Genomic DNA, 11,714 nt, shown 5'->3' on the forward strand with positions numbered 1-11,714 from the left:
CAGTGGGCGTCGGAGCCGCCGGTGTCTCCGGCCGGCTCCACCGTGGCGGAGGAGCCGGCGTTAGGGGAGACGTCGACGATCGCCGCGGAGGAGCCGAGGAAAACGGGCCACGCGGAGGGATCGAAAACTGAGAGGCCGCCGAAGGGGCACGGACGCGCGCGAGCCGAGCAGAATGAGAGCGTGCGAGGTCAGGCGAAGGAGACGGGGACCAAGGAGTCCGCGAAGAAGGGAACCGAGCCGCCACCGCCGAGGCACGCTCGAAACGTCACCACGACGGTGAGCTTTATCGCGAGTCTCACCCGGTCCGCGACACAAATGGAGGATCCCTGTTTGAAATATTAGATAGAATATGATCGGATTAGATTGCAATTAGTGTGAGTAGCTAAGATCATATTGTGTCTGTTATTTTAAGTAGGGGTGGGAATTGTCTCTTAAAATTTATCCTGGAAGTCATGCAATCGTGGAGCAATACGGCATTTTGAAGACTTTTACGAGAGTGTTCCGAAACTTTACCATACATTCTACTAGTAATTATACTTACAGATCATATGACATCGAAATGCCAGTAAAATGACACCTTTACCGGCATCTTGACGTTAAACTAATGACAAATAAACGTCAGCTGGGGTCTGCAGCTAGTACATTTTAGCAGTAGAATGTATGGTAAAGTTCCAAAACACTCATACAGTTCGTCGAAATGCCGTGTCGTCCCACGAGTGCATGATTTTCAGGGTAAATTTTAAGAGAAAACTCGCTCCGTATAGATTTTGCGAAGCGCGTAGCTGCAGACCCGAGCTGACGTTTATTTGTCATCATTTTAACATCAAGATGCCGGCAAACATGTCATTTTGATGTCAATACGACGACAAATAACGTCAACTATCCGCGCTATCTTTGTTGGCAGAAGAAGCTCATCATAGATGCAGGACTTGCAGTGCGCGACGATAGATCAACCTGCCGACGGTCTTATCCGCGAAGATACATCTCGATCGTTCGAAAGAATTACAAGCGCGTTACGATAGGCGCTTGTTTTCTATTGCTGCGCTGGTGAACTAGCGCAGTAAGCTAGAATGAAAAAAAATGTACTTGTCTTACTCTAGTTTGTTGCACTAGTTGACCAGTGCAGCGATAGAAAACAAGTCTAATGATCTTCTTCTCATGACGCCGTCTCCTTTCGAAGGTTGGCGATCCAAATGGCCAACATATATAGTTTTAGATACGGCCATGCGAAAGATGTCCACTGAAGTGCAGCCAAGTCTAATGATCGATCAACATTAATAAAGATACTGATGTTGAACGAGCAGTAATAACGAATGTTCCCTCTTAATCTTCTTTCGCTTCGAATGGTCCAGGTCACCCCAGCCACCCAGATGACCACGAGGTATCCGTATCCCACGGTGAGACCGCGAAGGACCAACTGTTCGGCGCCCGCCATAGAGCAGTTTCCGCGGCCGTTGATGGGCCCCGAGGCCAGAAAACACGGCGGGCTCATAATACACATTCTGGCCGCTATCTACACGTTCCTGGGCCTCGCGATTGTCTGCGACGATTACTTCGTCTCGAGTCTGGACAGGATCTGCGAAGGTGAGGCGAGCGGAAAATTGCCTCCCAGTGGGAACGCGTTGAAATCAACAATCCCGTGACTCGCGTCGGGTTACAGAGCTGTGCGTGGCTAGTTTTGCACAAGCGGATCGTATTTCATCGCGCGGATCCACCGCGAGATTTGTTATTAAGTGACAGACTCGATCCCGCCTTTTTACTGACAAAGGCTCAAGGTCGCTTTTGGCTTCCCGATACGCCTGACGTGGCACAAACTCCAGACGATTCTTGCGATTTTATTTTAAATATTATTATTTGTTATTATTGTTTCTTTAACGGAATTTGTCCCTTTAGTGTAATATAAATTTGCACATAAAAATAGCGATGACGAGTGCTGAAAACACCGTAAGACACACAGGACAAAAATTAAGATGCACAAAACTCAGCTTAAGAAATCATTGCAGTTTGTGAAACAGTAAACTACTATATATGTTAATAATAAATTGATCTCTTCCTTCCTTTCAGAACTGAGACTGTCTCCCGACGTCGCCGGTGCCACTTTCATGGCGGCCGGCTCTTCCGCGCCCGAATTGGCGACGGTCATTATCGGCGTGTTCTTCGCCAAGGACGACATCGGAGTGAGTATCGCGGTCGCGATCGCGCCTCGTACGCCTCGCTGCGTTCATTAAATTATTACGAGTCGCAAGCCACGTCGGGGTTACATAAATAGCATTGTGTAATCCGGTGTGCGAGAATAAATTTATTTGCTTTTCCTTAATTGCGAGAGGGACCACTTTCGTTATCGCGTCACGTCGATCTAGCTGACACGCGGCTACCAGCCGGACGTCCCCGCTTCGTTGCCTAACAGAGTTCGGCAATTAAATTCTTTTTCGCGTTTCCAGGTCAGCGGCGTTATCGGCAGCGCCGTTTTCAATATAATGTTCGTTATATCGATCTGCGGCCTATGCTCCGCGACGGCCTCCAAGTTGAACTGGTGGCCTCTCTGTCGAGACTGTTTTTTCTACGCCGTCTCGATCCTCGTGATGCTCGGCACGATTTACAACGACTCCATATCCTGGTGAGCATCGCCACGTATACCTGATTGCGTTCGATCGCGCGGATAGAAACCGACGCGGTGTCTCACAGACGAGAAAAAAAAATGCCTTTCAGGATGGAGTCTCTCTTCATGTTAATCATGTACGGGGTATATTGCGTGGCGCTGTCGTTCAACGTCAAGTTGGAACGTTGGGCGAAATCGCACAACATTCCGTTCCTGCCGAAGGACGACGAGCCCGCCGAGCAGAGCGCCCTGGTGAGCTACAGATCCTTACAGGAGGACCGATTATCCTACACCGGTCCCAACTCGCCGGTTACCGATCAAATGAAGAATCAGGAAGGTAATCGGACAATTCTGTCTCCTCGCATCTTTCGTATAGTCTCCAGAAATCTGAATTCGTTCATCTTCCTTTCAGGGAACGGCATTCAAGAGACGATCGAGCAACAGCAACAGCAGCAGCAGCAACAGCAGCCGTCGGCACCGAGGCAGCCCGAGTATTACAAAGCGAAGGAGCCTGATCCCAACGAAGTGTCGCCTCTCGTGATGCCGACGGACGGTAACAAATGGACCATGTTCACCTGGGGCCTTGTGTACCCCATCCACTTCATGTGCCGGGCGACGATGCCGGACTGCCGGCAGGAAAAGTGGCGAAGCTGGTACCCCTTCACGTTTTGCATATCGATGATCTGGATCAGTTTCTACAGCTACATAATGGTGTGGATGATCACGATCATAGGTAACGTTACTATTCGGGCCGTGAGCGATCAGTTTTTTGTTGTTTTTGTTTTTTTAGCGAATGGAGCCGTTTTAACAAAGTGCTCGACTTTACAGGTAGTACTCTGGGTATTCCCGACACCGTGATGGGGTTGACTTTCGTTGCCGCTGGTGTGAGCGTACCAGACGCCCTTTCCTCGCTGGCGGTCATCAAGGAGGGTCTTGGTGACATGGCGGTCAGTAACGCCGTAGGCAGCAACGTCTTTGACATCCTGGTATGCCTCGGTCTTCCGTGGTTCATACAGACCGCTATGATACAGCCTGGCTCGCACGTGAACGTCACTAGCAGAGGTACGCGGATGTGTCTATTTTAAAAAAATCCCTGTCTACAGAACGTACATATTTGTATTTGATATTGTTGATACATCTCGTTCTTGTCAGGTTTGACGTACTCCACCGTTTCCCTACTGTCGACGGTGGTATTCCTAGTAATGGCGACACATCTGAACGGCTGGAAACTGGACCGACGATACGGCATGGTCCTGATGGTCTGGTATTTGATATTCATCGTGTTCGCGTCGCTCTACGAGCTCAACGTCTTCGGCGAGATGAATCCGCCAGTATGCCCCAGCAAGTTCTAATGCAATGACGCCTCGTTCGTTTCCGACCTTTGCTTTGCTCAACGCGGAACGATCGTCCGGAGCAACAGTTCCCGGCCGATTGGCTCGCGAACGATGACGCACGCACGGTCGTAAATCGTCGTAAACGCTCAGCGACCTCGTTCGAACGTCCCTGTCCCCCTCTTCTTCTTCCTACTCGATATCGAAGACAGCGAGAGACAGAAGAGCTTAGAAGGTAGCTGCATGTCGAAAAGAAGCACGATTTTTAGCTTGCTGTGAAATTGTTGAAGCGACCGTTCGAGATTTTAGATAAGAGCAAAGGGCTTGTCGTTGAGCTTTCTTTCTTTCTAGGCTGTTGTAGAAAATCTAGACAATATGTGCTCGCGCGTGAGTACACAGGCATTGTATCCTATTGGTGCTATCGAAAGTGACAAAAGAGTATTTTGCTTGCTTCCGTTCGACTAACGAGTCCCGATCGAATTCCTACAATCGTGGTGAAAGTGTGGAGAGTTTATGAATTTTCCCAAGCAACTAAGTTTTCGGACAGACAATATGATATAAATTATGTCGTTATTGGCGGTATCGCGGCAGTGGTTCATCAAAGTCAGAAATCGGCGTTAAATCGATCGTCGCAAAGTTCCAAACTTCTCCGGTCTTAACTCTTAGTCACAGACCTCGTTGTACGTCGCGCGAGACTTGTTCGAATCGATGTAGAAAAGAAGATGTGATACGTTTTTTATCAGCCATATCGCGCAAATGCCTGAGTACCATGGAAGGGGAATGCGTCTTGACAATTAAATAATCGTTTTGTATCCTAACATTAGAGTAAAAGGATCCAGTAGAGGTGCGGCTTGTTAGAATAGATCTTAGGAGCGTCATATTTGCAGCTAAATGTTAAGACTGTTAACGGTGCTGTGTGAATCGTCGAAAGTCGATATCACTGCGGAATTGCTAGGAAACGTGAAATACTCGACGAGAGTGGGCGAGAGAACTCTCTCTCTGGGACTGTTGCCGGAACAGTTGAGCGCGATCCTTATATTATCCGGCACGATTTCGTAATACAACACCTACTTTTCAAATATATCTTCTATCGCGATACGCGGCGCGCGACGTACTGCGTGAAATGTGAGATAAGAGGAAGCGTCTTCGTGCGCTTCTCTCGAGAGGTAGAGGTGAATACGGTTTAGCTCTGATTTCGTTAAAAATATACCTTCGCCGCCATCCAAGTGACCGGAAGAGACGAGACTTCGCGAGATCAAAGGAGTTCCCTCGTTAGCGTGAGTGTAAACATAAACCAAAAAATCACTTTTTTCCAAAAGAACAGTAAAAAAGGAAAAGAACGAAAAGCCTTGCGAGGAATGAACCGAGCGAATTTTTCCCCCCCGAGTGACCGGGGACTAAATTCGCGTTCTTCGGCGCCGACGAGGCGCGGAAAATTCTCGAGAACGCTGGAGCAAGCGAAATTTCATCCCGCGACCAAAGGATACGGAGGTAGGAAGGGGGAGGGAGCGGGAGAATTCGTTCTCCACGAGGGCGAACGAGCGCTGAAAGTGACAATAATTAACGCAGCCTTATCCGATGAAAGTATCTACAACTAGCACTATTATACTGCGCGTTCCTTGAGACCGATTCGCGAAAGGGGTCACTTGTAAATCGGTAGACGGGCAAGAGGAACCTCCACCCACGGATAATAGTCGGCGTACCTCCGCTTCCGGGATCCTTTGATCTTTCGAGCGCGCCGGAATCGACGTCGATGACGAGCCGCGGAATCGCGCGACGGAATCCCTGCAGGAGTCGCGATTGAGAGATGAGGCTGCATCGGAAAAAAAAAATTCGACTTATCTCGCATACTTTGTATACTTAATTTCTTACTCAACCGGGAAACGATGAAATATCATAGTAATATATCAATTAAAGTGTCAATGATATTAAATACATGGTGGAGATGTTAAAAGTGTTAATGTATCGCCGAAGAGATATCCGTAAAATCCATTTAAATGACAAAACGGAAAACTTGGGTTGCTACGAGTAGATAGTTCAGGTATCTAAAAAAATTTCTTTCGTTCATTTACGTTTGAGAATCCTGCGAGCATTTTGTCCACGCAGCACGTTGGACTGTATCTTTAATCGGCAGTTTCCTTAATCGGGCTTAAACAATCGCAGGTATGAAAACTGTAAGAAATCGCAAGGATCGCGCAGACGCTTTAGTGTGATTATATAAATTTAGCGTACATATAAATATATATATATATAATATAATGCGAAGAAGCTTAGATCGTAATGACTATTGACCGTTCAACGTGTTTGTTCACTACGTTTGTCCGTTATTGTTAGCGCGTTAGAGCGATTTATGCATATAAATACTATTATTACATATATATGTATATGTGTATGTGTATATGTGTATATGTATATACGCATATGCATGTATATATTCGCGTTGCGATGCGTTCGGTGCCGATGGCGAAGTGGCCGAAATGTATTTCAAGGCTGCTTCATTCGATCTGCGGCAGAGACGAAACCGCAACCCTAACAGCACATGTTTAATTCTGAGAATATTCGGGGGATATCAAAAGGATATAGAATATCGCAGGGATATTTCGAGAGTGTCAGGTACATTCTTAGAGTCCAATCTACGAGACGTATCGGTATATCGTGTGCTGTTAAGGAAGCGTAATCCGACGTCCGCGGCGTCGGACGCGTCGACGCACGACTTCCAGGATTTAGGAAGCGCCTAGGCCGACAGTAAAGAGGCGCCTTAGATCTTCATTAAAAGCGGACCAGTCTCGCCGTCGACTTCGCGGGTCCCATACCGCGGCGTCGGCCGCATCATTCATCGAGGGAGGGTACATCGAACCTGGTGAACGAGTCTCGTTCGCGCGTACGGAAAAGCGAGAGGGAGGATTGTCAGGGGTGCGCTTTAAGGGATCTTGTTCGGCTTCGGCCTGAAATTCGTTAGAGGTTCAATTGACCTCGGGGAGATGTTTAGGATTCACGAGAACCTGGGGCGACCACCCCTGACGCGGAGAGCCGCGCGAGGACCCCGCGGGTCCGCACCTCGAGCATCAACGAATGAAAAGCGTTAGGGACTTAGAGTGCTAGGAGTCTACCCGGCGACTTTTTCTTTTCTACCGCGCAGCCCGAAACCGTCGGCCGAGACGTCGATGATCGCTCGGGGAACCGGTGTGTCGTTTAGAGTCAATTCACCTGTGGCAATTATTAGTAGTTAATTAGAGGAGCGCGGGAGGCGACTCTTGGAGGACGGGGAGGAGAGGGGGATGATGCATGCACCGTCCCCCCCTCGGTCTCCCGCTTTTCGGGGAGCGTCCGAACGTCGATCAATTCGAGGGTGTCCTTAATAGCGTGTAATCGAAGTCAATAACGTACCTTTTAGACGTCTCTCTCATAATTGTAATTTCGTGAGTCGCCCGTCCTTTACATAACGATGTTCCCCATTACCTCCAGCGGTTCCCAGAGGATTGCACGGGGAGGCCGACGACGACGACGATCTATTCTGCACACGCACACACTAACACACACACGCGCGCGCGCGCGCACGCGCGCACACACACACACACACACACACACACACACACACACACACATCCACCGTGCAATACACTTGTACAAAATGCAGTAGGCAGGATAACGACGTTATTTAAAAATATACGCAAACAATATCGAGGGTAGAAACCGAAGGGCGTCGGGCGTAGCGGGGATCAGACGTAATCGTGTTGTTGACCTACCGGGATATAATACGTAGATTTTATATCACGACATTGTGTACTTAGACTATACATATATATATTACCTGATTAATTAAGTTTATACAGCCGTCTCTCCTCTACCTGCAGTATTATCCCAGTCTTCGCCGCGTACAATACGTTCGAATACGTTCGTACCTGTTAAATCGCGAAGGAGAGAGCCCACTTCCCTCCCCGTTCCGTGTCGTATACAGCAAGTCGTCTATCGACGAGTTTCCTCTCCGGAAGATCCACTCGACGCCTCGCTTCGCATCTCCGAACCCGCACTCTCCTCCTTGCAGTCAGGACGCAACGGCAGACGCGGCCGGCCAGTGGGCAGCTACGAAAGTAATCATAATTATATAACGAGACACACAATTATATAGGCACGTAAGACGTATTTAAAAGAAACAAGAACTGCATATAGCAAGCGAAGAAAGTAGACGTACAACGAATACAACGATATATCGGCTGCCGCTGTGATAGCCGCGCTATTTTGCCCGTACCGCTTTCAGCCGTCGAGGGAGATTTCCCCGAGATCTCCTTCTCCCTTTCCGCGCCGCCGTTCACGCGTCGTCGTACAAAAGAGAAAAAGCAACAAGCATGCGAATCACACCGGGACCTCTCCGACCTGTGTCTCTTTCCATCGTTATTCAAGTTTCCAGAAGTATATCCTAACGCGTCAATATATATATTGTATCTAGTCATAGCTTATTACAACGTTATGTAAATAATTGTTCTACCAATGTCGCATATATAAATATATATATAAGTATTATATATATTTATAGATTTAAATATATATATTATATATATACACACACATTTGGCAAATATATATACATATATATGTATGTATACTGAGAGTATACGCGCGTAGTAAATGCAAAGGGTGATAGCAAGAGAGCCTAAAATACATATATATCTATATATATGTTATACATAATAAATTTATGCGCCACCTTTCGTCGCAAGGAGAGCTATGTACCGGATGGAAACAATTTAATATTACACATACCTTGTTTAGCTTGAAAGCGGGAAGGAGGTAGACTAGTTATGTACTCTAATGTACTTAAAACGTTTCAACAATAAAGCTATTGCTACCAATTAAAATTTCGATCTCCGACGGCAGCGGCTAGCCGTGTCCTTAGTCGCTGAAAATCACGTTTGCGTGCAATAACGCGCGCGGAGTTGGCGGCATTTATGTTTTATCAAATTTTACGCATTTCAATTGGTTCACACGTGCGTAGATATTTTAATGCACCTCTGCAGTCTGCGCTCTTAACGCGCAATGGATACCCGCCTTCGCGACTATTCCCCAGCGTTCTATAAATACCCACGATACATGAAAAAATATATAAATATAAAATATAATAATATATTGCACAATCGACGCGTGGGTCCTCGCGAATTTATGGTGGTGGCTTGAACGAAGAATACGCGCGGGCTTTCGGCGTGGCTCAAGAATCCGTAGTCTTCTGCTCTAATTGATGCTGTGTCTGTTGACGCTCCTCGTTGCGCGGCATATCGCGGCTCGACAGAGGCTGCAGCTTGGGCGGACAATTGTCCAGAGTCGACTCGAGGGCGTAGAGTTTGTCGAGTTGCTGCCGAATGTGATTCAGACATTCGAGACGAACAATTCGCCTGCTAGGGTCCACTGAGTCTCTACGGATCGTCAGGCCGTTGAACAATAACTGCCAGCCGTTCTCCTGGAGTTCGCGAGTTATCTTCTCGAGGGTCTCCGGCTCCGTTTGCTCCTGCTGCACAGGCGCGTCGTTCTGACAACATACAACTTTTATCGCACCGACGCAGGGATATGCGACCGTCGTAACATCTTGTTTGCAAAATTAGGAGAAAAAGATATGCAGAAGTTGAGGGAAAAACTGAAGGAGTCCCAAATGTATCAAGAAACAAACAAAATTCCTAAAAGAATATTTGGAATAAGTATATTACATTTTATTCTCATTTAATTTGTCTCGCAACATGCGAGACGAAAAACATATTACCAACTGTTGCGATTTTCTTTTATGGCTTTTACCTTAAATGCCTTTGTGTACAGAACTGAAATTAAGTTGTGTAAAAAAATCTATGGACTTCTTTAAAAAATTATCATTGATATTTATAAAGAAATTTATAATTTACTTTCGTTTAATTACATTTCCCCTAAAATTGTGAATCTTTAAGATATCTCCTTTCTCGTTTTGTCCTCGACCTTTGTATTTGGGCATTTTCCTCACCCGTCTTTCCCGATATAAACCGAATGAAAGTACATGTTTGCAAGAACAAGTTAAATGCATATCGTTAAATGTACTTTGGCGTTGTCCATGGTCCCGAGCATGCGATCGATCGATTCCAAAATGCGAGTTTTCGCCGCGTGGAGATCCAGCTTCGTTAGATGCGCGGATTCCCTCGTGGATCTGTTGACTGACTGATCGATCAGCGCGGACGACCTACTCTCCACGCAACGGGAGGCGACGTCCCCGAGCTTTCTCGATTTCGCCGTTCTCGCGACGTCGGCTCTCCGTCGCTCGAGCCTCTTGTCGTCCTCGCTCATCGTCACTGTCGCCTCGCCGTCGCCTTGCTTCGGCCTCTCTAGATGATCGAGTGAAGGCAGGGCCATGATGAGTTTCTCCAACTCGACGTCGCTCTCGTTCCTCGCCACCGCGACGTCGTCACCGTCCCCGTTGCCGACGTAACGACGCCTCGGTCCAGGATCTGGCACGCGCAACGTCCTCGACTGGAGAACGCGCGGGATACACTTCATCGACACCTCGCTCTCGGAACATTCCTGCTCGTCTGGCGATCTCTAGAAGATATCAGCTGAATTTTAAGACGACGGAGAGAACCGTTGGTCACTTTATTTATATGAAATAAATTACGCCTCTCCTTTTCTCTGGAATAGCATGGACCACGAATATTCTTCACGCATCGGAGAGCGAGAGCGTTAGTACCTCAGGCTGTCTGCAACGATTGTGTTTCTTCAGCGAGCTCTTGACGGGTGCCGCTCGCGCGTACTTGGAGCAAACCGCGATATCTTCGTTCGTCAGTTCCGCGTTCGCGGCATCTCCCTTCATCCTGAACGGATATCTATCGCGCTCGGTTCTTCGCTGATGGCGGGTCTGCAGCGGCCGTCTGGGATAACAAGAGCGAACATCCGGTTGACACTCGTGACAGCATAGCTTCTGCGACAGAGGACTGCTCTGCGACTTCTTGATGGCCTGCGAGCTCATCGGCTCCGCGAAGACGCGCTCACATCGATTTATCATTGCTTCCACGTTTTCCGAAGTTCTGAAAGGCATCCTCGATTACAGGAGTTATTTATCCTCATCACTCATGAAGATTAATAATTTTTGAGAGAGAGAGAGTGCTCAATCAATCAATGAAGCTGAATGAAGCGTAATTATTTTCGCGAAAAGAAAAAGGAGAAAAGGGCGAGGGAAATTAAGTCGTGACGATTGCAATGTTTAAAAGTAAATGGAAATTTCAATTTTCCAGTAATAGCCAGGGCCCTTTACCTGCTCAGAAAAGTTCTTTCGGGGTCACCGAATAACGAGAAGAGATAAACATCAAAACCGATATCGAAGTTTAACTAAAATAAAGTCTGCTCTGTGCGTGAAGAATAAAATTGCGTGTAGGTGAGAATAGAAAAAAAAACCGGAAGTTTTATCGCGCATGCACATCTGTGCCTTAGGTCTACATAGACTTTATATAAAATTTGTAGTTAGTCGTTAATTTACAGCTCTTTATCAAACAGGTAAACGCAGAGGGTGCGTCCTCACCTCGGTCTACCGGGCGAAGAGAATCTTCGTCTCTCGGGCGGGCAGTGGCACGAGGGACAATGCTTCTCATAATTTCTCGTTCTCCTCCTGTGTACCGTGGTGCCACGCGGCATCTCCTCGTGCCCGCAATTAGAGCAGAGCTCACCGTGACGATACAATCCGGCGTACGCGCTCGCGGGCATTCTCTTGTACAGCTCCATAGTTTCCTGAAATAAGTTGCAGCCCGAGACGGACGCGAGAACCGTCGGAGACTTGATCCTCT

At 47.5% G+C, this 11,714-nt stretch overlaps 2 protein-coding genes across 2 annotated transcripts in view; one reads left to right on the forward strand and one right to left on the reverse strand.

Annotated features, from left to right (window-relative positions):
• Positions 1-8,461, forward strand: part of LOC105560433 (probable sodium/potassium/calcium exchanger CG1090) — a 17,346-nt gene extending 8,885 nt beyond the window's left edge. Inside the window, exons 3-10 of the mRNA XM_012009559.1 lie at positions 4-276; positions 1,353-1,584; positions 2,065-2,177; positions 2,442-2,617; positions 2,710-2,936; positions 3,012-3,332; positions 3,428-3,661; positions 3,752-8,461. Coding sequence (XP_011864949.1) covers positions 4-276; positions 1,353-1,584; positions 2,065-2,177; positions 2,442-2,617; positions 2,710-2,936; positions 3,012-3,332; positions 3,428-3,661; positions 3,752-3,951 — 1,776 coding nt within the window. The 3' untranslated portion in view covers positions 3,952-8,461. The remainder of the gene's footprint in view (positions 1-3; positions 277-1,352; positions 1,585-2,064; positions 2,178-2,441; positions 2,618-2,709; positions 2,937-3,011; positions 3,333-3,427; positions 3,662-3,751) is intronic.
• A 390-nt stretch (positions 8,462-8,851) lies between these two features.
• LOC105560418 lies at positions 8,852-11,690 on the reverse strand. Its single transcript, XM_012009540.1, has 4 exons — positions 11,453-11,690; positions 10,625-10,961; positions 9,985-10,479; positions 8,852-9,451 (listed from the first exon to the last, which is right to left on the reverse strand). The coding sequence occupies exons 1-4, from the start codon at positions 11,650-11,652 to the stop codon at positions 9,134-9,136; spliced, it is 1,350 nt and encodes a 449-aa protein (XP_011864930.1). The 5' UTR covers positions 11,653-11,690; the 3' UTR covers positions 8,852-9,133.
• Positions 11,691-11,714: the final 24 nt, after the last annotated feature.

This window comes from Vollenhovia emeryi, unplaced genomic scaffold (genome assembly GCF_000949405.1).
Source record: "Vollenhovia emeryi isolate VEMERY1.0 unplaced genomic scaffold, V.emery_V1.0 DF939231.1, whole genome shotgun sequence".
Lineage (NCBI taxonomy): Eukaryota > Metazoa > Arthropoda > Insecta > Hymenoptera > Formicidae > Vollenhovia > Vollenhovia emeryi.